This window comes from Cherax quadricarinatus, chromosome 1, assembly GCF_038502225.1.
Source record: "Cherax quadricarinatus isolate ZL_2023a chromosome 1, ASM3850222v1, whole genome shotgun sequence".
Classification (NCBI taxonomy): Eukaryota; Metazoa; Arthropoda; class Malacostraca; order Decapoda; family Parastacidae; genus Cherax; species Cherax quadricarinatus.
This window is the reverse complement of record NC_091292.1, coordinates 52,882,178-52,909,331: the sequence shown is the minus strand read 5'-3', so window position 1 is coordinate 52,909,331 and position 27,154 is coordinate 52,882,178. Positions and strand designations below refer to the sequence as shown.

At 40.5% G+C, this 27,154-nt stretch overlaps 2 protein-coding genes across 3 annotated transcripts in view; one reads left to right on the top strand and one right to left on the bottom strand.

The window, feature by feature from the left end:
* Nucleotides 1-27,154, top strand: part of LOC128685456 (glutamyl aminopeptidase-like) — a 626,129-nt gene that overhangs the window by 43,091 nt on the left and 555,884 nt on the right. The gene's annotated exons all lie outside the window — the stretch shown is intronic.
* Nucleotides 6,739-27,154, bottom strand: part of LOC128685448 (kinetochore protein NDC80 homolog) — a 128,180-nt gene continuing 107,764 nt past the window's right edge. For both annotated transcript variants that reach the window (XM_070082227.1, XM_070082230.1), the window contains exon 5: nucleotides 6,739-6,906. In XM_070082227.1, coding sequence (XP_069938328.1) covers nucleotides 6,754-6,906 — 153 coding nt within the window. In that variant the 3' untranslated portion in view covers nucleotides 6,739-6,753. The remainder of the gene's footprint in view (nucleotides 6,907-27,154) is intronic.

Below are 27,154 nucleotides of genomic sequence, written 5' to 3'. Positions count from 1 at the left end.
GACCCAGGACAGTTTAGCGATAATGTCATAAAAAAATGTTGAAGTTAGTATTTTTGTTTTTATTTTTTTTTGTGTACAAAAAAATCATTAAAAACAAAGCTGTAAACAGTATCACAAATCCTCTCTGGGTGCTTGTAGAACCATCATTCCTCAATAATGTCTGCAAAAATCATGACAATCCTATTAATATTTATCGCAGGAGAGAGATTACAGTGTCATTAACTTATTTCTGGTTCATTACTGATTTTGTTTGGTGTGAAACTCTACAGCTACCGCCCGCCAAATCTGAGCGTGTTGCATCCCTCCTTGCTTGTTGACAGCCTGCCGGCTACTGAGGCAGACACTGATCGAGCTCCACACTCTAGCTAGCACAGATGATGCCATGTTTTATTTATTTATTTATTTATTAATTTGAAAACGATACAGTGAAGTACAAAGTTATACAGTGCAACAGGCCAAAGCCCCTTGTATGCAGAGCATCATGAGCAGGCTTAAAATTAACTTAATCTTAACTAAATTAGACACATGTGCAACTCTTGGGTATCTTTACTGAGGAAACGTTTCGCCACACAGTGGCTTCATCAGTCCATACGTAGGAGAAACTTGAACAGGAGGAGAATGAGGTAATTAGTCCCTCAACCTTGAGTCGATGTGTTCAGTCCATCAATCTTGAATAGAATACGGCATATGAGCGGAGAAGCAGATTATAAACCGTATGGCAGGAGAGGTGCAGCAGTCATAGGTGGTGTCACATTTGTTCAATGTGGGACCTTAATACTTAGGAATTCTTCGCTTGCCTAATTCTTGGGCACGACCTACTTCCACATTGAACAAATGTGACACCACCTATGACTGCTGCACCTCTCCTGCTATACGGTTTATAAGCTGCTTCTCCGCTCATATGCCGTATTCTATTCAAGATTGATGGACTGAACACATCGACTCAAGGTTGAGGGACTGATTACCTCATTCTCCTCCTGTTCTTCAAGTTTCTTCTACGTATGGACTGATGAAGCCACTGTGTGGCGAAACGTTTCCTCAGTAAAGATACCCAAGAATTGCACATGTGTCTAATTTATCAACATGTCGGTTCTCTGAACCATTCATCTACAAAGATTAACTAAGCAATGACATATTCAGTGGTAAATACATTACTGTAAACAGATAACAATTTAGCACAAATGAGTATTACAGACAGGTCATATGGTCATTTACTGTGTTGCTGAGCATTCAGTAGATTGGAGTATTCTGTTAGGTAATGTAATTAAAAAATAAAGTTTGATTGGGTCACAGGTTAGACATTTATGAGATACAATAATGAGAAACATTTACGAGACAATTTATGAGATACAATTATTCAGTATTTATTTAGTTGTGGGTGAGTAAGTGATTTTTGAGAAGAGACTTGAATTTATAAACAGTGTTTCTTTTATATTCACAGGTAATGAATTCCAGATTTTAGGGCCTTTTATGTGCATTGAGTTTTTGCATAGCGTGAGATGGACTCGAGGAACATCAAAGAGTGATCTGTGCCTTGTGTTATGGTTGTGTGTTCTGGTGAGGTTGGTAAGGAGACGTTTGAGGAGAGGGTTTATATCAGAATTAAGTGTTCTATGAATGTAGTAGGTGCAGTAATAAGTATGGATGTTTTGAATGGTGAGTAGGTTTAGAGTTTTGAATATTGGTCGAGTGTGCTGCCTGTAGTGGGAATTTGTTATCATTCTGACTGCAGCCTTTTGTTGGGTAATTAATGGTCTGAGATGGTTTATTGTTGTTGAGCCCCATGCACAAATTCCATAGGTGAGATAGGGGTAAATAAGTGAGTGATATAGGGCCAGAAGGGCTGACTGTGGAACATAGTACCGTATCTTCGATAGTATGCCTACGGTCTTGGAAATTTTTTTTGGAAATTTGTTGTATATGTGTTTGAAATTTGAGTCTATTATCAAGGTGGATTCCTAAGAATTTTCCCTCTGAGTTTTGTGATAGACAATCTGTTTACCTTTATGTTAAGAGGGAAGTCTGTAGCTCTGTTACCTAACTGAATGAAGTAGCTTTTGTCAATGTTTAGAGTAAGTTTGTTAGTCCTCATCCAGGTAGATATTTTCTGTAATTCGGTATTTACAGTATTGGCTAGCATGACTGGGCTCGGGTGAGAGAAGACTTATGTAGTGTCATCTGCAAATAGTGTGGGTTTGAGTAGTTGCGATGCATTTGGTAGGTCATTTATGTATATGAGAAAAAGAAGAGGGCCTAGGACACTTCCCTGTGGGACACCAACTGTAATTGGCTATGCTGAAGAGTTTGCCCCGTTTGTGTACACATATTGGCTTCTGTTACTGAGGTAAGACTTTAGGTAGTTGAGGGAGTGCCCTCTTATACCATAGTGCGACAATTTTATATGGAGCAAGTCATGGTCAACTGTATCAAAAGCTTTACGTATGTCTATGAATATCCCCAGTGGGACTTCTTTTTTCTCTATTGCAGTGTATATGTGTTCTAGCATGTGTATAATAGCATCATTAGTATTTTTATTAGGCCTGAACCCAAACTGACAGAGGTTGAGTAGGTTGTGGGAGATGAGGTAGGAATAGATTCACTTATGAATTAATTTTTCGAAGATTTTAGAGAGGGTGTAAGTTGGATATTGGCCTATAATTATTCAAGTCCGTTTGGTCTCCTCCTTTATGGATAGGGGTGACCCTTGCTATTTTGAGAACTGTTGGGAAGGTAGAGGATTCTATGGATTTGTTAGAGAGTGCTGCAATGATTGGTGATAGTACTTGTGATGCTTTCTTGTATATAAAGGGTGGTAAGGTATTTAAATCTCTTGTCTTGTTTTTTTAGTGTGTTGATAATAAGGGAGACCTCAGTAGGGTTAGTCGGAGCTAGGAACAGTGTGTTCGGGTAGTTGCCAGTGAGATAGTCATTGGGTGGGGTATCTGAGCCTGGGATTTTATTGGCAAGGTTTTTTTCCTATAGTGGAGAAGAAATTATTGAGTCTGTTCGCTGTTTCAGTTGGGAGTTGGGGTTCATCTGGTTTTCTTAATTCAATTTTGCTATTTCGTGATATCTTTTTTGTTCCCAGAATTGCTGAGAGCGTTTTCCAGGCCTTTTTTATATCACCTTGTAAGTTGGATAATCTGTTCTCCTAATAATTTTTTAGCCCTTCTTATCAGGCTGGTTAGGATTGACAAGTAACGTTTTGTTTGGTCTCTGGTTATGTGACCCATTCTGTACTGTTTTTCGTATAGGTGCTTTGTATTTATGGATTTGAGGATGCTGGGTGTTAGCCAGGGACTGTTCAGTCTCTTAGCTGTCATCTGTTTAGTTTTTTGGGGGCAGTGCTTGTTATAAAGGTATTGGGTCTTTTTTAGAAAATTATTAATACATTCGTCAATATCTGTATAGATTTCTAGCTCAGTGTGCCAGTCAATGTTTGTCACTGCTGCTGTCAAGTTATTAATGGCTGCCTCATTGTGAAGTCTGAAAGTGACTTTAGTAGTAATGTAGAGTATTAACAATGAAACAATCATAAAAATCATAATTTTTGGAGAAAAAAAAAAAAAACACTAATTGCCAACATGTACTTTTGCTGACAGCAGCGACAAAAAATATACATTTAATGAAAAACATACTTAGAAATAAAATAGAAATAAGCAGATTACATCAAAATGTCAGAATTTTGTACTATTTTTCAACAAGAAAAATTTTTTTTCCACAATTTTTCAATTTTAATTTCCTGAAACTGGAAAAAGGCTCACCCCTCCCTTAATATTCCTCTACCTCCTGGAGATTTTGTTGACTTGACTGAACTCTGTGTTAATTTCAACTATTTTTCTTTCAATAACAAGCTCTACAAACAAACCTACGGCATGGGAATGGGGTCCCCCACCAATGCCGTCTTAGCCAACTTGACAGTGTCTTCCATTGCAGACACTGCAAAGCTCCAGGCAGACATCAACCAAATCTTTCAGTGGGCTGCAGAAAACAATATGAAGTTCAACGATGAGAAATTTCAATTACTCAGATATGGTAAACATGAGGAAATTAAATCTTCATCAGAGTACAAAACAAATTCTGGCCACAAGATAGAGCGAAACACCAACGTCAAAGACCTGGGAGTGATCATGTCGGAGGATCTCACCTTCAAGGACCATAACATTGTATCAATCGCATCTGCTAGAAAAATGACAGGATGGATAATGAGAACCTTCAAAACTAGGGAGGCCAAGCCCATGATGACACTCTTCAGGTCACTTGTTCTATCTAGGCTGGAATATTGCTGCACACTAACAGCACCTTTCAAGGCAGGTGAAATTGCCGACCTAGAAAATGTACAGAGAACTTTCACGGCGCGCATAACGGAGATAAAACACCTCAATTATTGGAAGCGCTTGAGGTTCCTAAACCTGTATTCCCTGGAACGCAGGAGGGAGAGATACATGATTATATACACCTGGAAAATCCTAGAGGGACTAGTACCGAACTTGCACACGAAAATCACTCACTACGAAAGCAAAAGACTTGGCAGACGATGCACCATCCCCCCAATGAAAAGCAGGGGTGTCACTAGCACGTTAAGAGACCATACAATAAGTGTCAGGGGCCCCGAGACTGTTCAACTGCCTCCCAGCACACATAAGGGGGATTACCAACAGACCCCTGGCAGTCTTCAAGCTGGCACTGGACAAGCACCTAAAGTCAGTTCCGGATCAGCCGGGCTGTGGCTCGTATGTTGGTTTGCGTGCAGCCAGCAGCAACAGCCTGGTTGATCAGGCTCTGATCCACCAGGAGGCCTGGTCTCAGACCGGGCCGCGGGGGCGTTGACCCCCGGAACTCTCTCCAGGTAAACTCCAGGTAAACATGGAACATCTAGAGTCCGAACACTTCGCCAACATCATCCCTTCAAGCATCACTTGGTTATGCTACGTGGACGGCGTCCTCGTAATAACTCCCAAACGTTTTGATGTACGGAATCTTCAGGCAAGGCTCAACACAGTTGATCCGGCGATCCAGTGTACACTAGAAGAGTCCAATGACAAGCTACCTTTCCTCGACGTCCTCATCCACAAAGTAGACAACAACCTAAGATTTCAAGTTTACCAGAAACCTACAAATAAAAATGATCTCACACACTTCTATTCCAGTCAAGATACTAAGACCAAAAGAGGCATCATCGTCAGGTTTTTCCTAAGAGCATAATACCGATTTTGTAGTCCTGAGTTTCTTGACGAGGAATGTACATGCATTCACCAAACCTTCACTGATTTACATTTTCCTTCCTTTTTCATCAAAGACTGCAAGAAAAGAGCTCTTCAGATCATTAATTCTCCACACACCAACACCACTCCTAACAAACTTATAATTCTTCCCAACAGCCAGGTTATACTGAACGTTTCTAAAGTACTTTCACAGGCTAACACCAGAGTCGCCATCGCTTCCAGCACTTCAATAAAGGATCTAACCAAGACAAAATCAAAGCACCATGAACCAGTCAACTCAGGGGTTTACACTATACCCTGTGGAGGCTACGACGAGATTTATGTAAATGAAATAGCAAGAAACCTTGACACCCACCTCAATGAACACATTTATACATGTAGGCACGACAACTTGAACAACGCCTGCGTACAACACCGAAATTTCACCAATCATCTCATGAAATTCAGGGACGCCCAATTAGTGATCAAAGAAACTAATTTCTGCAGACGCAAGTGCTTTGAATCATCACTAATCGCTGTTCTAATACGACTGAACAAAACAAAGGCAGCTTCACCATCTCTGAAGTCTTAGCAAGAATCCTCCAGAAAACAGTAAACCCTGCCATCACAGTCTCTCCTGCTAATACTACACAAGCACATTACAGAGAATGAACATTGAAACAGGCCTTCTCTATCCAGCCTCCTATATAAATATTTGTCTAACCTAATTCTATGTTACCCAAGTAATAGCTTTTATATCCTTTTACTCATGTGCAAGTTGACTGTTCTACCATATTGTATTACTACTACTACAACTTATATCACTACTATTGCTACTACTACCACTAGTATTGCACCTCACTCTGAGCCTATATATACCCTCTGTGTCCATGTACCGTTTGTAACGGCTTGATAAAGCTCCTGGAGAGCGAAACGTTGCTACAATAAAAATGTCACATTAGTTGCACTTGTGTCCTTTTACTTTACAAAATCTTGATATACATAGTTGTGAAGATATACAATAGTTTTCAAAGTCGCTTTAAAAGGAACCATTGTAGAATAGTGTAGCCCTATTTCACAATTTGCAATAACACTTTAGCCACAAAATCAGCCAGAACATTATTCTTGTTATATTGCTTCTCTAGTCAAATTTTTTTTTATTACACTTACTAAACATTCCACTATGTTTGCCAATGTTTTGAGTTACAACAAAACATTTTATACTTGTGTATTTACACTTCAATGAGGTTGTGATCTAAGCAAGTTTCATTTGTGATTCTGATGTCTTATTAGTTTTTCAATGCTAAAGAAATTCAAATCTAGTTTATATAACTAAACTGCTCCATCACTTGCTGACAACACAAATGATGCAAAATCTGTTGCTATGGCAGTTAGATTCTGAACTGCCAGATTTTCTGAGTTTCTTCATTTTTCTTAGTATTTCCTCACATTCTGGTCAAGGGCTACGGATGTGATACGAGCAAGTGAAACAATGATGGAAAGGTAAAGATAAAAATGAAAGAAATAGGCAGCATAGTATTGTCAATATTTAATAATAGGAAAGAAAAAGAAGAAAGTCACCTGTGATAAAAGATGACTTTGACATCTGAACAGGATACTTCAGAAGCTTCAGAAGCTTTGGAATTTCTTCTTCAAACCTACTGGGATGAACATAAGAGCTGTCCAGATGTCGATAAACAAACTGAAAAAGAAAATTTTAATTATTTGTCAAGATATATAGGTATATATAGGTAGTAGGTTGGTGGACAGCAATTGCTCAGGGAGGTATTGCCGTACTGCCAGGCAAGTGTAAAACGGAAGCCTGAATTTGTCTTACATGAAGGTAGGATTGGTGGTGTCTTTTTTGTCTCAAACATGCAAGATTTCAGGTATGTCTTGCTACTTCAACTTACACATAGGTCACACAACACATACATGTACACGTTCATGCATATACATTAATCTGAGTCTTCTTTGATTTTATCTTAATAGTTCTTGTTCTTATTGCTTTTCCTTTCATATCCATGGGGAAGCAGAATAAGAATCTTTCCTCCATAAGCCATGCATGTTGTACAAGTCAACTAAATGCTGGGAGCAATGGGATAGTAACGCCTTTTCCCGAGCAGCTTACTAAAAAGAAGATAACCGTCAAAGTGGGATGTTTGAATGTGAGTAGTTGTGCAAATGATAAACATAATTGTGGATGAAAAGAAGCTGGATGTACTGGCATTAAGTGAAACAAAGTTGAAGGGGGAAGAGTTTCAATGGGGAGAAATAAATAGGATTAGGTTAGGGGTTTCTAAGAGTTAGAGCTAAGGAAGGAGTAGCAGTAATGTTGAAGGATAAGTTATGGTAGGAAAAGAAGGAATATAAATGTATAAATTCAAGGATTATGTGGAGTAAAATAAGGGTTGGATGTAAAAAGTGGGTTACAGTAAGCATTTATGCACCTGGAGGAGGAGAGAGAGACAGAGACAGAGACAGAGACAGAGAGAGACAGACAGAGAGACAGACAGACGGAGAGACGGAGAGACAGAGACAGAGAGAGAGAGACAGAGACAGAGAGACAGACAGAGAGACAGAGAGAGACAGACAGACAGAGAGACAGAGACAGACCGATCTTGGGAAATACTGAGAGAGTGCGTGGGGAGTTTTGAAGCAAATTAGAGTATTTGTGGTTGGGGATATCAATGCTAAAGTGGGTAAAAATGTTGTGGAGTGAGCAGTAGGTAAATCTAGGGTAGCAGGGGTAAATGAAAATTGGGAGCCTTTAATTGAACTGTGTGTAGAAAGAGGTTTGGTAATAACACTTTTTTTTTTTTTTTTTTTTTAACAAGTTGGCCGTCTCCCACCAAGGCAGGGTGACCCAAAAAGAAAATACTTTCATCATTCAACACTTTCACCTTACACACATAATCACTGTTTTTGCAGAGGTGCCCAGAATACAACAGTTTAGAAGCATATATGTATAGATACGCAACACATCCCTCCAAACCGTCAATATCCCAAACCCCTCCTTTAGATTGCAGGCATTGTACTTCCCATTTCCAGGACTCAAGTCCGGCTATATAAAAATAACTGGTTTCCCTGAATCCCTTCACTAAATATTACCCTGCTCACACTCCAGCAGCTCATAAGGTCCTAAATACCATTCGTCTCCATTCACTCCTATCGAACACACACACACACACACTTGCTGTAAGTCCAAGCCCCTCGCCCACAAAACCTCCTTTATGAAAAGAGAATAAATAAGTAAACAAGGAATGATGTAGCACGTAACAAAGCTATTTTGTTAGATTATGAATTGGTGAAAAGACTGATGTGTAGGCTTCAGGATGTACATGTTTATAGAGGGACAACGGATATATCAGATCATTACTTAGTTGTAGCTACAGTTAAGAGTAAGAGGTAGATGGGCCAAGAGAAAAATGGCAGCAGCAAGCAAGAGGTGAAAGTTTATAAACTACAGGAGGAGGAAGTTGGGGTGAGATATAAGCAAGTATTGGCAGAAAGGTGGGTTAATGCGAGTATGGGTAGTGACAGGGTTGATGAGGGATGGGATAGTGTTAAAAATGCAGTATTAGAATGTAGGGCAGAAGTTTGTGGCTATAGGAGGGTGGGGGCAGGAGGAAAGAGGAGTAACTGGTGAAATGATCAAGTAAAGTGTATGATAAAAGAGAAAAAGGTAGTTTATGAGAGGTTTTTACAAAGCAGAAGTGATATAAGAAGGGCAGAGTATAAGTAGTCAAAGAAAGGTTAAGAGAGTGGTGAGTGTGTAAAAGAAGAACAAATGATAAAGAGAGAGCAGCACTGTCAAGAAATTTTGCCGAGAATAAAAAAAAATTTTGGAGCGAGATAAACAGGTTAAGAAAGCCTAGCGAATGAATGGTTCTGTCAGATAAAAACAAAGTAGGGGAGTTAGTAGATGGGGAACTGGAGGGATTGGGAAGATGGCAGGAATATTTCGAGGAACTTTTAAATGTCAATGAAGAAAGGACGAACTTTTAAATGTCAATGAAGAAAGGACGATGGTGATTTCATGCACTGGCCAGGGAGGTACAGTAGGGCCCCACTTATATGGCATGTTAGGTTTCAGGCTACCACCACAAAGCAGAACGTCATTTTTTTCCCACTCATAAGCGCATATAAATGCCAGAAAACAAGTTTCCACTAACGTACAAATATTAAGTTAGCAACAGAACTAGGCATTAAAAACTAAGTAAAATACACACAAAGTATAATCATTATTTACCTCAAAATATTTGTTGTCTTAATTAATGTTGGGCAAAAAGTGAGTAGTATTTATTGTAAGAAGTCAGGTGTGGTAGCCCTCCTAGCCACCCCCACCCACACATAATATACTATGATGCTTAAAGCACCTAATAGTGATAAAATGCATATACAGTACACTCATTACTCACCTTAAAATATTTGTAGTCTTAATGTAGGACGAGAGGTAAGCGAGAAAAACACGAGAGAGAGAGAGAGAGAGAGAGAGAGAGAGCGAGTGTGTGAGTGAAAGAGAGAGTGAGCGTGAGTGAATGAGAGAGAGAGAGAGAGAGAGAGAGAGAGTGAGAGAGAGTGAGTGAGAGAGAGTGAGAGAGAGTGAGAGTGAGAGAGAGTGAGAGAGTGTGAGAGAGAGTGAGAGTGTGAGAGAGTGAGAGAGTGAGAGAGTGAGAGTGAGAGTGTGAGAGAGTGTGAGAGAGTGAGAGAGTGTGAGTGTGAGAGTGTGAGAGAGTGAGAGAGAGTGAGAGAGAGTGAGAGTGTGAGAGAGTGAGAGAGTGAGAGAGTGAGAGTGAGAGAGTGAGAGTGAGTGAGTGAGAGTGAGTGAGAGTGAGTGAGAGTGTGAGAGAGTGTGAGAGAGTGTGAGAGAGTGTGAGAGAGTGTGAGAGAGTGTGAGAGAGTGTGAGAGAGTGAGAGTGAGAGAGTGTGAGAGAGAGTGAGAGAGTGTGAGAGAGAGTGAGAGAGAGTGTGAGAGAGTGAGAGTGTGAGTGTGAGAGAGTGAGAGTGTGAGTGTGAGAGAGTGTGAGAGAGTGTGAGAGAGTGTGAGTGTGAGAGAGTGTGAGAGAGAGTGAGAGAGTGTGAGTGTGAGAGAGTGTGAGAGAGTGTGAGAGAGTGTGAGAGTGTGAGAGAGTGTGAGAGTGTGAGAGAGTGTGAGAGTGTGAGAGAGTGTGAGAGAGTGTGAGAGAGTGAGAGAGAGAGTGAGAGAGTGAGAGAGTGAGAGAGTGAGAGAGTGAGAGAGTGAGAGAGTGAGAGAGTGAGAGAGTGAGAGAGTGAGAGAGTGAGAGTGAGAGAGTGAGAGTGAGAGAGAGTGAGTTAGTGTGTTAGTTTAATATCTTTATTATGCACCCCATACCCATCCTGTGGGCGGTAGTCAAAATATTAGAGGTACATAATAGGTCCAGGAACTGGACCCCAAAGTTATGATAGCTGAACTAGTTACAAAAGGTAATGAACTCCAGGCAGATCTGGTCACAATCATGACATGTTACAAAAGTAATGAACCATTTACACTCCTATACATGGTTACAATCATAAACAAATTACGCAGTAATGAGTCACTGACACGTCCACACCCAGTCACAATTGTAATGAGTTCTAAATACAAATATTAAGTGGGTCATACACACACACGAGGGTGCATGCATAGACACACATGCACACGAGCGTACAAACATATACACGCACACCCGTGCACACACACACCCCACACACACATACACACCCCACACATACACACACCACACACACACCACACACATACACACCCCACATACACACACACACACCACACACACACCACACACACACACACACCACACACACATACACACACCACATACACACACCACATACACACACCACATACACACACCACATACACACACCACATACACACACCACATACACACACCACATACACACACCACACACACACACACATACCACACATACACACCACACACACAATGGTGGAACACCTAGAAAGGAATGATCACATCAACAGCAGCCAACATGGTTTCAGGGACGGGAAATCCTGTGTCACAAACCTACTGGAGTTCTATGACATGGTGACAGCAGTAAGACAAGAGAGAGAGAGGGGTGGGTGGATTGCATTTTCTTGGACTGCAAGAAGGCGTTTGACAGTTCCACACGAGAGATTAGTGCAAAACTGGAGGACCAAGCAAGGATAACAGGGAAGGCACTACAATGGATCAGGGAATACTTGTCAGGAAGACAGCAGTGAGTCATGGTACATGGCAAGGTGTCAGAGTGGGCACCTGTGACCAGCGGGGTCCCACAGGGGTCAGTCCTAGGACCAGTGCTGTTTCTGGTATTTGTGAACGACATGACGGAAGGAATAGACTCCGAGGTGTCCCTGTTTGCAGATGACGTGAAGTTGATGAGAAGAATTCATTCGATCGAAGACCAGGCAAACTACAAAGGGATCTGGACAGGCTGCAGACCTGGTCCAGCAATTGGCTCCTGGAGTTCAACCCCACCAAGTGCAAAGTCGTGAAGAATGCGGAAGGGCAAAGAAGACCGCAGACGGAGTACAGTCTAGGGGGCCAGAGACTACAAACCTCACTCAAGGAAAAAGATCTTGGGGCGAGTATAACACCAGGCACATCTCCTAAAGCGCACATCAACCAAATAACGGCTGCAGCATATGGGCGCCTAGCAAACCTCAGAACAGCATTCTGAAATCTTAATAAGGAATCGTTCAGGACCCTGTACACCGTGTACGTTAGGCCCATATTGGAGTATGCGGCACCAGTTTGGAACCCACACCTAGTCAAGCACGTAAAGAAACTAGAGAAAGTGCAAAGGTTTGCAACAAGACTAGTCCCAGAGCTAAGAGGTATGTCCTACGAGGAGAGGTTAAGGGAAATCAACCTGATGACACTGGAGGACAGGAGAGATAGGGGGGATATGATAACGACATACAAAATACTGAGAGGAATCGACAAGGTGGACAAAGACAGGATGTTCCAGAGATTGGACACAGTAACAAGGGGACACAGTTGGAAGTTGAAGACACAAATGAATCATAGGAATGTTAGGAAGTATTTCTTCAGCCACAGAGTAGTCAGAAAGTGGAATAGTTTGGGAAGCGAAGTAGTGGAGGCACGATCCATACATAGCTTTAAGCAGAGGTATGAAAAAGCTCACGGTACGGGGAGAGTGACCTAGTAGTGACCAGTGAAGAGGTGGGGCCAGGAGCTTGGACTCGACCCCTGCAACCTCAACTAGGCGAGTACACACACACACACACACACACAAACCACAAAATGTAGTTCCCATTTTTAAAAAAGGAGACAGAAAAGAGGCACTAAATTACAGACCAGTGTCAATGACGTGTATAGTATGCAAAGTCATGGAGATTATCAGGAGGAGAGTGGTGGAGCACCTGGAACGGAACAAGATTATAAACGACAACCAGCACGGATTCATGAAAGGCAAATCCTGTGTCACAAACCTTCTGGAGTTCTATGACAAAGTTACAGAAGTACGACACGAGAGAGAGGGGTATGTTGATTGCATTTTCTTGGACTGCAAGAAGGCCTTCGACACAGTTCATCACAAGCGACTAGTGCAGAAACTAGAGGATCAAGCGCGTATAACAGGAAGGGCACTGCAATGGATCAGATAATATCTGACAGGGAGGCAACAACAAGTCATGGTACGGGATGAGGTATCACAGTGGGCACCTGTGACGAGCGGGGTCCCACAGGGATCGGTCCTAGGACCAGTGCTATTTCTGGTATATGTGAATGACATGATGGAAGGGATAAACTCAGAGGTGTCCCTGTTCGCAGATGATGTGAAGTTAATGAGGAGAATTAAATCAAATGAGGACCAAGCAGGACTTCAAAGATCTGGACAGGCTAGACACATGGTCCAGCAACTGGCTTCTTGAATTCAACCCTGCCAAATGCAAAGTCATGAAGATCGGAGAAGGGCAAAGAAGACCGCAGACAGAGTATAGGCTAGGTGGCCAAAGACTGCAAACCTCACTCAAGGAGAAAGATCTTGGGGTGACCATAACACCGATCATGTCTCCAGAGGCACACATCAACCAGATAACTGCTGCAGCATACGGGCGCCTGGCAATCCTGAGAATAGTGTTCCGATACCTTAGTAAGGAATCGTTCAAGACTTTATACACTGTGTGCGTCAGGCCCATACTGGAGTATGCAGCACCAGTTTGGAACCCACACCTGGTTAAACACATCAAGAAATCAGAGAAAGTGCAAAGGTTTGCAACAAGGCTAGTTCCGGAGCTCAGGGGTATGTCCTATGAAGAAAGGTTGAGGGAAATCGGACTGACAACATTGATGGACAGGAGTCAGGGGAGACATGATAATGACATACAAAATACTGCATGGAATAGATAAGGTAGACAGAGACAGGTTGTTCCAGAGAGGGGACACAGAAACAAGGTGTCACAATTGGAAGCTGAAGACTCAGTCGAGTCAGAGGGATGTTAGGAAGCATTTCTTCAGTCAGAGTCGTCAGGAAGTGGAATAGCCTAGCAAGTGAAGTAGTGGAGGCAGGAACCATACATAGCTTTAAGACGAGGTATGACAAAGCTCTGGAAGCAGAGCGAGAGGACCTAGTAGCGATCAGTGAAGAGGTGGGGCCAGGAGCCGAGTCTTGACCCCTGCAACCACAATTAGGCGAGTACAATTAGGCGAGCACACACACACACACACACATACGTGATAATGCTTCATTTACAGCTATTTCTCCAGAATGGTCTGTAATATACCACTGTGGATAAAATACTTTGCCATTTCTTGAACATTTCTGAGTGAATTGTCTCTAAATGCATTAATTTTATCACACTTCAGTACATAATGATGCAAGGTGTGACAATAGTCCATCTGGCAAAGTTTACATTTCGTTTGGTCTACATCTGGTGGTGGTGATTTAACCTGCCAAAGATACTTGTAACCCAGCCGGAGCTGGGCGGTAGTGACATCCAAGAATCTGCTTATTTTGTTGGATGCACCATAGACAAGTGGCTCCTCCTGCATGATGGAATAATGATTGATCCACTGACTTGTGTCAATCTCCCTAAGTCTTAAGTCAATGAAGTTCACTTGAAGTTCTTTTCGTATAATTGTTCTCAAACTGCTATCTGACAGCCCAAGATTGTAATCTACTCCCTCTTTGAAAGCATACAGCTTAGCCAATTCATCAGTTCTATCATGCATCTGAAGACCAGTGTGATATGGAATCCACAGCATGTGCAATCTGCCTCCACTGTCCACAATCTTACCATACCTGTGTCTGGCTTCTGACACAAGCATGCCACAATTTATACTTAATGAGTTGAGAGCATTTATGGATGACAGAGAATCAGTTACAATTAAAGTGTCAACCTTAGATACATGGATGCATTTGAGTGCAAGGAGTATGGTAAACAGTTCTGTTTGAAGGGTAGAGGCCCAGTTATTGATGCGTGCTCCAATTTCTTTATGATAGCCATCACTCTGTATGACAACAGCAGCACTACCAGCTGCACCTGTGGATTGGTGAACAGAACCATCAACGTAAATAATTTGTGACAGTGTTCTGTGTGACTAAGTTATCAATACAGCTTAAGGCACCCTGTTTGGCTCCAAGACGAAGCTTTGGTTGTGATTTAAGAAGAACTTTGGGGGGAAATGGAGGAATGGTAGTTTGGAATGGGGTAATATCCGATGGAGCAAGGAAGTGCCTCTGTTGCCTAACTTAACATATATCATGTAGCTGGTTCATGCAGGTCAGTTCCAGTTTTTTCAATCCATCTGGAAGGATGTTCACAAGTGCTGAGGAAAGTTTGAAGGGCTTCTGTGCAGGGATTTGAATGGGCTAACATAAGCGTATTGATCCCAATGAGGATATTTCTTTCAGTAACACAAACTCTAATGCTTGGAATATTAAGTTCTTTCCTCAGAATTTAGAATTCTAGCAGAACGAGGGCATCCTAGGATAATCCTCATTGCTTCGTTTCGCAGTTTTTCCAGCCCTCCAAGCTTCCAGTCAGACATGAGTGCAAGTAGTGGTGCAGCATAATCAACCAATGATCTCATATAAGCAAGATACATTATTTTCACAATTTTAACATTAGTTCCATACCTGGGATGAAAACCTGCCACAACTCTAAGTACCCTCAGCCTTTATTTGTATTGGCAACAAAGTCTCGTTACAACAGGTCCAAGTAATGGAACCTCAAAGCCTAGATACCTGTATCTGCTTACATATTCTAGATGAGTCCCATCATGCAACTGGATCTGACGAACTGTGCCACTCTGTCGAGGAGGACGTCTGTTGAGCATCTTTGTTTTATCAGTAGAGATTATCAACCCCAGGTCCTGACACGAGGCTAGTACATGATTAAGAATGTTTTGGGTGTTGGAGAATCCAGTGGTGTGAATCATTATATCATCAGCAAAACTAATCATTTAATGATGGGGTTGGCTAGGCATAGCATTAAGTAAGGCATTAATTAGAATATTGAATAGGGTGGGACTGAGCACACCTCCCTGTGGGGTTCCTAATTTAAAATCTTTGGTTACATTTCCATGTCCCTGGAACAACACACTTTCTACTGGACAGGTAGCCTTTAATCCAGTGGAGAAGCCATCCTCCAACATCTATTCTTGCAAGTTCTCTAATGATTACATGTCGGTTGGCTACATCAAAAGCAGATATAAGGGCAAAGAAGGTAGTGTATGAGCTGTCAGTGTGCAGGGTGAGAAAGGTGGCTAAGAAATGATGCACACTCCTTCCATGCATGAAACCATGTAACTGGGGAGACAAAAACTGCTTAATTCTGTGTATGAGACAATTAATCCTTTTACTGTTTCGGTCGTACATATACATCTTACAAGCCACTGTGTTTGACGCATATATACTCAAAAATTCTAGCGGCTTCAAATCAAGCGGGAGAAAGCTGGTAGGCCCACATGTGAGAGAATGGGTCTGTGTGGTCAGTGTGCACCATAAAAAAAAAAATCCTGCAGCACACAGTGCATGAGAAAAAAAACACCGTATTTTTGGATTAAAACGCCGACTTTGTGGTGTATTTTTGTATAGTATTTATGGTTGTATTCTCATTTTCTTGGTCTCATTTGATAGAATGGAAAACATGTTATAGAAATAGAGGTGATGTTGATTGGTTTTACTATGAAAAGAACCTTGAAATGGAGCTCAAAGTAGGGGATTGTTTGATTTTTGCCAATTTTAAAAAGTAAACAAATGGTTATTCTCCAATAAATGTCCAACTAGCCATTCTAATATGCAGTCATGAATGGGTTGACATTATTTATACAATTATTACAATACTGCAGTAGTCTGCGTAACAGTAAATCTTCTATTTTTTGTTTGAATAAAAATTCAAAATAGAAAGCAAGAGTAATATCAGAGGGGCTGGGAGACGTGACTGATGAACAAAGAAAATGTTATTTTAGAGCCAGGAATGTCTGCATTGTTCATTCTGGACCCTATTTTGAAATTGGCATATTGGGTAGTTGAAATCGGTAAATGGGCAGTTTCTTGTACTCAATCGATAGAACAAATGGAGTTCTAAAGAAATAGCTATGAGTTTGGTTGACTGGAACAATGGAATTAGCCGAAAATAGGGCTCAAAGTGGGCGAAATGGCGGATTCGTAAATATCGCTGAGGTCGCTAACTTCGCGAGAGCGTAATTCCACAAGTTTTCCATAAAATTTCATTCTTATGGTGTCATTACCATCAGGAAAAGATTCTCTATCATTTAATAAGAAAAAATGATTTTTTTTTTCCCAAAAATTTTTCGACACCAGGATTTCGACACCTAAGGATTTGGGGTTGCGACAGTCAAGGGGTTAAGAATCATCCTTTCGAATGTTTTACACAAGCAGCTAGCAAGGGATATTGGGCGAAATGAGTTCTGTTGGTTGGGCTTCAGAATGGAAATAATGAGGCTGTTGGTCCATGATTTAGGGAGCTCCCCAGTGATGTAGCTCATATTATATAATTCAAGTAAAGGATTACCTGGTACTCGACACAGCAATCTGAGTATGCCCTAATACAGTGGACCCTCGACTAACGCTATAAATCCGTTCCTGAGAGCTCATCGTTAGTCAAAATCATCGTTAGTCAAGTTAATTTTCCCCATAAGAAATAATGGAAATCAAATTAATCCGTGCAGGACACCCCAAAGTATGAAAAAAAAATTGTTTTACCACATGAAATATTAATTTTAATACACACAAACTGAAGAAGACATGAACAGTTACATGACACTTACCTTTATTGAAGATCTGGTGATGATTGATGGGATGGGAGGAGGGGAGAGTGTTGATGGTCATAGTGTTTAGAAGGGGAATCCCCTTCCATTAGGACTTGTGATAATATGAAATGTTCCGATTGTATATTTGGATGGGACCGTGGTGGCTGGCTGGCTTGTAAACACTGGCACCCACGGGACAAGTGAGGCGCGCTCAGGCCAAAGTGGAAGTGTCTCGAACGGAACGAATAGCGTTGGTCGGGTTTTTTGGCGCTAGTTGAAAAAATTTTTTGCATTAAAATGTATTGCTAGTCGGATTTAACATTAGACAATGCCAACGTTGGTCGAGGGTCCACTGTACCATCCTCCCCAAGCGATGTGGAGCTGCCCTTTGTTAGTGCTGCATCAAGTTCAAAGTTACTGAAAGGAAAGTTAGTCATCTTCCTTGTTGAGCATAAAACAAATCATTCTCTCCCTTGCATTATATTTGTCCATTAATTTTGCCTGTGTGACACTGGGAAGATTGTCATAGCTGGATGTGGCAGCCCAAACACTGGCTAACTCATTTGCCCTATGTAAGGGATGAGGGTGTGCGAGCTGACCAGTTCTGTTATCCTTAATTCTATTAATGTCCCTCCATGCCCGGTTAAGTGGGGTGCAAGTATTGAGACCATTGACAAATTGTTCCCAGTCTGTTTGCCTCAGCTCTGTCATACGCTCTCTTCAGAGTTCTTGTTCATTTCTGCTTATCTCCATGGGGAAGTGGAACAGAATTCTTCCGCGTGTCGTAGGAGGAGATTAGATGCCGGGAGCAATGGGCTAGTAACCCCTTCTCCTGTATGTATTACTAAAAAGAAGAAAAAGAAGAACTTTATAAAATTGGGATGTTTGAATGTGTGTGGATGTAGTGCAGATGTTAAGAAAGAAGTGACTGTAAAGGTTATGAATGAAAGGAAGTTGGATGTCCCAGCCCTAAGCGAAACAAAGCTGAAGGGGGTAGGGGAGTTTCAGTGAGGAGAAATAAATGGGATTAAGTTAGAAGTATCTGAGAGAGTTAAAGCTAAGGAAGGGGTAGCAATAATGTTAAAGGATCAGTTATGGAGAGAGAAGAGGGAATATAAATGTATAAATTCAAGGATTATGTGGATTAAAATAAGGGTCAATGTGAAAAGTGGGTCATAATAAATGTGTATGCACCTGGAGAAGAGAGGAGTGTAGAGGAGAGTCTTTGGGAGATGTTAAGTAAGCGTGTAGGAACTTTTGAGCCAAGTGAAAGAGTAATTGTGGTAGGGGACCTACATGCTAAAAGAGAAGAAGTATTTAGAGAGGGTGTGGTAGGTAAGTGTGGGGGTGCCAGGTGTAAGTGATTATGTGGGGTGCCAGGTGTAAATGATAATGTGGAACATTTGATTGTATAGTTTACCTGGAGAGAGTTCCAGGGCTCAACGCCCCCGCGGCCCGGTCTGTGACCAGGCCTCCTCTAGAATGGGGTTTGGTTACAGGTAATATATTTTAAGAAAAAGAGGATAAATAAGTGTACAAGATATGATGTAGGGCAAAATAACAGTACACTAGTTTGTTGGACTATGTATTGGTAGATAAAAGTGTGTTGGGTAGACTTCATGTTTATAGAGGGGGCACAGATATATCAGATCCCTTTTTAGTTGTAGCTAAACTGAGAGTAAAAGGTAGATGGGATACAAGGAAAATGGAAGCTGCAAGTAAGAGAGATGTGAAGGTTTATAAACTAAAGGAGGAGGCAGTTAGGGTAAGATACAGGGGTCCCTCGTTTATTGCCGTTAATCCGTTCCTGGAAGTGGGACGATTATCAAAATAGAGAATTTTCGAATCAATTTTCCTCATAAGAAATAATGTAAATACAATTAATCCGTTTCTGACACCCAGAAGTATTAAAACAAAAAATTTTTTTTACATGAAATATAGATGTAGTACATAAACAATACAATGGGACATGATGAATGAAACTAACAGCATAACACTTACCTTTATTGACGATTCTTCTTAGTGTATGGAAGACTGGAGGAGGAGAGACATTGGGTTAGTTACTGTTTGGAAGGGGAATCCCCTTCCATCAACCCCTCAGGTACCAAGTCCTTTTCTGGGGTTACATACTTTTCTTCTCTGTTTCTTAATGCCACTAGGACCAGCTTGAGTCACTGGAGTCTTGTCTCACAAAAAAGTGTCCAGAGGGCTCTGTTTCTGGAGTCTCTTTAAAACTTCCCTAAAATGGGCCAAGACTGTCACTGTACAAGTTGTCGATATGGCTTGCAACATTCCTCTCAGGGTGTTGTTTCTCCATAAATCTTTCCATCCTACCCCACATTTCAAAAATCTCCTTAATTTCTGAAGAAGGCACCTTCTTCCATCTCTCTTCCTCCTCTGCAGCAAGATTCTGAGCTGCGATCTGTTGCTCTTCCTGCTGAAGCTCTTGCAGCTCCTCAGTGATGAACTCTTCGTTGTGGTCCTCCACCAACTCTTCCACATCCTCCAAACTCACATCCAACCCCATGGAACTCTCCAATGCCACAATAGATTTCACAACTGACATAGGCTCATCAGGGTCAGCCACAAACCCTTCAAAATTCCTCTTGTGGAATAATCTGGCCACAATTTTCTCCAGGCAACAACAGCTTCCTTGATTTCCTTTTTCTTTGCCATGATGGAAGATGTGGTTGTATGGGGTTTGTTATACATCCTGGCCAGTTTGGCCACACGTACGCCACTTTCATATTGTTCAATGTTTCTCTTAAATTCAATTGTATTTCTCACCATTACCAAAGGCTTGGCACTAGGAGCTTTCTTTGGAGCCATGGTAGCTTATTTAGCACTTGAAAACACTAAAATGAATGGATTATGAAATATTTTGCATGAACAAGTGAGGGGACCATTGCTCACTGGTAAACAATGGCACACTGGCTGGGAAGGGAGGCCGAGGTGGCTCTGAGCTGTGAGTACGCGTCCAGGACGAACAACGATTAGTGAGTCGACCGACCATTTGCAAGCCAATGTTTGGACGAAAATAATGCGACGATTTCCGAAAAGGACGACTATCGAGCCCGACAATTATCAAGGGACCACTGTATATGTAAACAACTGTTGGAGGACAGATGCACTGGGCAATGGGGTAGATGTATGGGGCAAGTTTAAGAATATAGTGTTAGAGTGTTCATCAGAAGTTTGTGGTTACAAGAAAATGGGTGTGGGAGGGAAGAGTGGCTGGTGGAATGATGTAAAGAGAATAGTAAGAGAAAAAGTTAGCATATGAGAGGTTTTTACAAAGAAGTGATGCAAGGAGAGAGGAGTATACGGAGAGAAAAAAAGGTTAAAAGAGTGGAAGCAATGTAAAAAGAGAGCAAATGAAAGAGTGGGTGAGATGTTAACAATTTTTGTTGAAAATAAGAAAAAGTTTTGGAGTGAGATTAATAAGCTGAGAAAGCCTAGGGAAAGAATGGATTTGTTAGTTAAAAATAGGAGAGGAGAGTTATCAACCCGTAAATGGTCCAAACGTATATACGTATACGTTCACTACCCCAGTGCCCCTAATATTTTGAAAAATATTTTTTTTTTAACGAGAATAGAGCATTATAGGAGTGTTATAGGATAAAAAAAAAATTAGGGTCAGTACTTACAGCGATATGAGGCTGAGAAGTTGGCACTGGATGCTCACGTGACAGCAACATCGAGTCCTGCCGCTTGCAGAAGTGTTGCCGATATACCTTTTTTTTATTTTTATATAATTTTTATGTTCTGATAATTACAATTTATAGTAGTTCTTGTCATTTCATAATCAATCTTTGTTCTGACACTAGTATTAGGTACTCAAATTGTCACAAATACAGACAGGTGGACATTTACACCTGCCTTGGCCATTTACTATTGTCTTGGAATATATACAAAGTATTTATAGGTCCTAGCAATGCTTTGGATATGTGGAAGAAGAGAAGAAAAGAAGAAAAGAAGAAAAGAAGAAAAGAAGAAAAGAAGAAAAGAAGAAAAGAAGAAAAGAAGAAAAGAAGAAAAGAAGAAAAGAAAGAAAAGAAAGAAAAGAAAGAAAAGAAAGAAAAGAAGAAAGAAAAGAAAAGAAGAAAAGAAGAAAAGAAAGAAAAGAAAGAAAAGAAAGAAAAGAAAAGAAGAAAGAAAAGAAAAGAAGAAGAAAAGAAAAGAAGAAGAAAAGAAAAGAAGAAAAGAAAAGAAGAAAAAAAAGAAGAAAAGAAAAGAAGAAAAGAAAAGAAAAGAGGAAAAAAAGAAAAGAAAAGAAGAAAAGAAAAGATCTGTCATTTCAGCAGAGCCTTCAACATAGGAGGGATGTGGGTGGCCTTACTGTTATGTACAAGGCCAATATTGTCAAAATACCACACTTGGATCCACTTCGAGGACAGCGTGAAACAAGCTTTTATGCCACAAGACGGGCAGAAAGCAGCAACTTCACTCTGGCTGTACCCTTCTCCAGAACATCACTCCATCTGAGATCATACATACCCAGGATGACTCGAGTATGGAACACATTCGTACAGGATAATGATGTCAACGAGATAAAGTCAGTTGATCAAATGAAAATGCTGGCCCACAGATGGCTCCAACTTCATCCTGTTTCCTACTTGTATGTCTCATAACAATAAAAATGCTTTCAAATGAGCTGATGTAGGTAACAGCTCTTAGCTTGCCAATAAAGTTAGGAATCCTTAACCTGTAAATAGCTGTCAATAAAGCTAGGGATCTTTAACCCTTTGATGGTCGACAGGCCCTCTCCGAAACTCGTTCTCAGGGTCGGCCAAATTTAAAAAAAAAAAAAATATTTTCTCTTATGAAAAGATAGAGAATCTTTTCCCGATCATAAAGACACCAAAAGTTTGAAATTTGATAGAAAACTTACGGAATTATGCTCTCGCAAAGTTAGCGGTCTCGGCGATGTTTATGCATCGGCGATTTTGCCCAATTTGAGCCCCATTTTCGGCCAATTTCACTGTACTAGTCGTCAAAAAACCCGAATATTTCGCTAGAACTCCATTTTTTCTATCGAACGGGTGCAAGAAACCACCCATTTATGAAATTCAACTATCCAGTACAGTGGTCAGAATTTAGCAATTTTGCCAATTTCACACAAATTTCAAAAGATGCCAATTTCCGAATAGGGTCCAGAATAAACAAGAAAGACATTCCTGGCACTAAAATTACATTTCCTCTAGTCATTAGTCACGTCTCAAGGCCCCTCTTATATTCTTTTGCTTTCCACTTTGAATTTTTATTCTCACAAAAAATATAAGATTTACTGTTATGCAGACTACTGCATTAGTGTAAAAAATGGTATAAATATTATTGGTGCACTTGTGAAAGAATATTAGACTCGCCAGTTGACGTGTATTGCACGCTTGGCACGATTTGTTTACTTTTGAAGTTTGGTAAAAATCGAACATTTCTGCTACTTTGAGCTCAATTTCAAGACACCTTTCATTGTAAAACCAGTCAAAATCATCTCAATTTCTGTAATATGTCTTCCATTCTATAAAATGAGACCAAGAAAACTAGAATACAACAATAAATACCATACGAAAATACACTGCAAAGTCGCTGATTTATTCCAAAAAAATGGTCAAATTTTTTTTTTCTCATTATGCACTGTGTGCTGCAGGATTTTTTTTAGACTGTGCACACTGACCACATAGACCCATTCTTTCATATGAAGGCCTACCAGCTTTCTCTCACTAGATTTGAGGCCGCTAGAATTTATGAGTACTAGTACATCAAAAACCCCTACGCGTAAGACGTACTAGTACGACCAAAACCCTCAAAGGGTTAACCTTGTCAAACCCTGTGTAAAAAAAAAAAAAAAAAAAAAAAAAATATAAAAGAAAAGAGAAGAGAAAAATAAAAGAAAAAGAAGAAAAGGAAAAGAAGAAAAGGAAAAGAAGAAAAGGAAAAGAAGAAAAGGAAAAGAAGAAAAGGAAAAGAAGAAAAGGAAAAGAAGAAAAGGAAAAGAAGAAAAGGAAAGGAAGAAAAGGAAAGGAAGAAAAGGAAAGGAAGAAAAGGAAAAGAAGAAAAGGAAAAGAAGAAAAGGAAAAGAAGAAAAGGAAAAGAAGAAAAGACAAAGAAGAAAAGACAAAGAAGAAAAGACAAAGAAGAAAAGACAAAGAAAAAGACAAAGAAGAAAAGACAAAGAAGAAAAGACAAAGAAGAAAAGACAAAGAAGAAAAGACAAAGAAAAAGACAAAGAAAAAGAAAAGAAAAAGAAAAGAAAAAGAAAAGAAAAAGAAAAGAAAAAGAAAAAAAAGAAAAAAAAGAAAAGAAAAAAGAAAAGAAAAAGAAAAGAAGAAAAGAAGAAAAGAAGAAAAGAAGAAAAGAAAAGAAGAAAAAGAAAAGAAAAAGAAAAAGAAAAAAAGGAAAAAAAAGAAAAGAAAAATAAGAGAAAGAAGAAAAGAAGAAAATAGAAAAAAAGAAAAGAAAAGAATAATAATAATAAGTATTTCTTTGTAAAGGTTACAATGTGTAAATACAATTTTGGTTTGCTAAGTACAAAGAAAGCCACTATCATGCCGAGGCATTTTGGGCAAACTAATCCTAATACATAGTAACTAATTAAAACTAGATAAGATAATAGTACATGGTAACTATACTTAAAACTAAACAAGGAATAGTGGTTAGCTGTTTTACAATCTTATTTGAACTTAATAAATCTTATGTATATGTACAAAATCTAATTTACAAGGAATGGTGCAGGTGGTAATATTTTATGGAATAGCAGAATTAAAAGCCCGGAGGTCACATGATAAAACTAGCCAGTAGATGTTTGGTTGATTTGGTTAATAATGTGAGATAAGATGATTTTTTAGCAGAGTCCTAAATTTATAAGTTGTCTGGGGATCTTTGACTTGTTCCGGTAGCGAGTTCCAGATCTTCGGGCCTTTTATGTGCATAGTGTTCTTGCACAGTTTTACTCGAGGGATGTTGAAAAGGGCCTTATGCCTTGTATTGTGACTGCATTCTGTTGTAACTGTCGAGTAGTAGTTTTAGGGGGGAGGGGGTTTACAGTGGAGTTTAAAGTTCTGTATATGTAGTAGGCACAATAATAAAAGTGTATGTCTTGTATACAGTGGACCCCCGCATAGCGACCTTAATCCGTGCAAGAGGGCTGGTTGTTATGCGAAATGTTCGGTATGCGAATGAATTTTCCCCATAAGAAATAATGGAAATCAAATTAATCCGTGCAAGACACCCAAAATTATGAAAAAAAAAATTTTACCAAATGAAATGTTAATTTTAATACACACAAACTGAAAAAGGCATGCACAATTACATGACACTTACTTTTATTGAAGATCTGGTGATGATTGATGGGATGGGAGGAGGGGAGATAGAGTGTTAGTGTTTAAAAGGGGAATCCCCTTCCATTAAGACTTGAGGTGTCGAGTCCTTTTCTGGGGTTACTTCCCTTCTTTTAATGCCACTAGGACCAGCTTCAGAGTCACTGGACTTCTTTCGCACAACATATCTGTCCATAGTGGCCTGTACCTCTCGTTCCTTTATGACTTCCCTAAAGTGTTTCACAACATTGTCAGTGTAATAATCACCAGCACGGCTTGCAATAGCTGTGTGAGGGTGATTTTCATCCATGAAGGTTTGCACTTCAAGCCACTTTGCACAGATTTCCTTAATCTTTGTAGTAGGCAACTTCTTCAATTTCTCTCTCCCCTCCTCTGAACCAGTTTCCTCAGGTCTGGCCTCTTGCTGTATTAGTTGATCTATCAGCTCATCAGTGGTTAGTTCTTCATTGTCCTCCTCCACCAACTCTTCCACATCATCCCCACTAACCTCCAACCCTAAGGACTTTCCCAATGCCACAATGGATTCCTCAACTGGCATAATCCTCTCAGGGTTAGCCTCAAACCCTTCAAAATCCCTTTTGTCTACACATTCTGGCCACAGTTTCTTCCAAGCAGAGCTCAAGGTCTTCTTAGTCACTCCCTCCCAAGCCTTACCTATAAGGTTTACACAATTGAGGATATTAAAGTGATCTCTCCAAAAGTCTCTTAGAGTCAGTCGAGTTTCCGAGGTCACTACAAAGCACCTTTCAAACAGAGCTTTTGTGTACAGTTTTTTGAAGTTTGCAATAACCTGCTGGTCCATGGGCTGCAGGAGAGGAGTGGTATTAGGAGGCAAAAACTTCACCTTAATGAATTTCATGTCCCCATGAAGTCGCTCTGCCACGTCTGTAGGATGACCAGGGGCATTGTCTAACACCAGGAGGCACTTAAGTTCTAATTTCTTTTCAGTTAGGTAATCTTTCACATTGGGGGCAAATGCATGGTGTAACCAGTCATAGAAAAAGTCCCTAGTGACCCATGCCTTACTGTTTGCCCTCCACAGCACACACAAATTCTCCTTGAGGACATTCTTTTGCCTGAACGGTCTGGGAGTTTCAGAGTGATACACTAATAAAGGCTTCACTTTGCAATCACCAGTAGCATTGGAACACATCAACAAAGTAAGCCTGTCTTTCATAGGCTTATGTCCTGGGAGTGCCTTTTCCTCCTGAGTAATGTAGGTCCTGCTTGGCATTTTCTTCCAAAACAGGCCTGTTTCATCACAATTAAACACTTGTTCAGGTTTCAGTCCTTCACTTTCTATGTACTCCTTGAATTCCTGCACATATTTTTCAGCTGCTTTGTGGTCCGAACTGGCAGCCTCACCATGCCTTATCACACTATGTATGCCATTACGCTTCTTAAATCTCTCAAACCAACCTTTGCTGGCCTTAAATTCACTCACATCATCACTAGTTGCAGGCATTTTTTTAATTAAATCCTCATGCAACTTCCTAGCCTTTTCGCTTATGATCGCTTGAGAGACGCTATCTCCTGCTAGCTGTTTTTCATTTATCCACACCAATAAGAGTCTCTCAACATCTTCTATCACTTGCGATCTCTGTTTCAAAAACACAGTTAAACCTTTGGCAAGAACAGCTTCCTTGATTGCCTTTCTGTTGCCCACAATAGTAGAGATGGTTGATTTGGGTTTCTTGTACAACCTGGCCAGGTCGGCGACACGCACTCCACTTTCATACTTATCAATGATCTCTTTCTTCATCTCTATTGGAATTCTCACCCTTATTGCTGTAGGGTTGGAACTAGAAGCTTTCTTGAGGCCCATGGTCACTTATTTTCCAGATAAAGCACCGAAAACACTGTAATAATACAAAATATTCCGATTGTATGCTTGGATGTTACCGCGGAGGCTGGCTGGTAAACAATGCCACCGGGGGAACATATGAGGCTGGCTCAGGCCGCACATTGGACGCGTCTCGGACGAAGGGCGTTGAGCGGGTTTTTGGGCGGTATGCGAGGCAAAATTTTTGCCATCAAAGCGACCGGTATGCGGATTGTACGGTATGCGATGCGTACGGTATGCGGGGGTCCACTGTATTTAGCAAGTTGAGTCTTTTGAAAAGTGGTGGGGTGTACTGTCTAGCACAGGAGCTGGTTATCACCCACACAGCAGCTTTTTGTTGGATTATTAAGTTTATTCTCTATAAGGGTTACAATGTGGGGTTGACAGGTTTTGGGTATTGTGTGGTTTACTTGTTAAAAAATACTAATTAGAGGGGGCCACTAGGACACCTAGCGTGACTACTGATTTGGAAATTTTCTTGGTTATGTGATGGGTATGGGACTG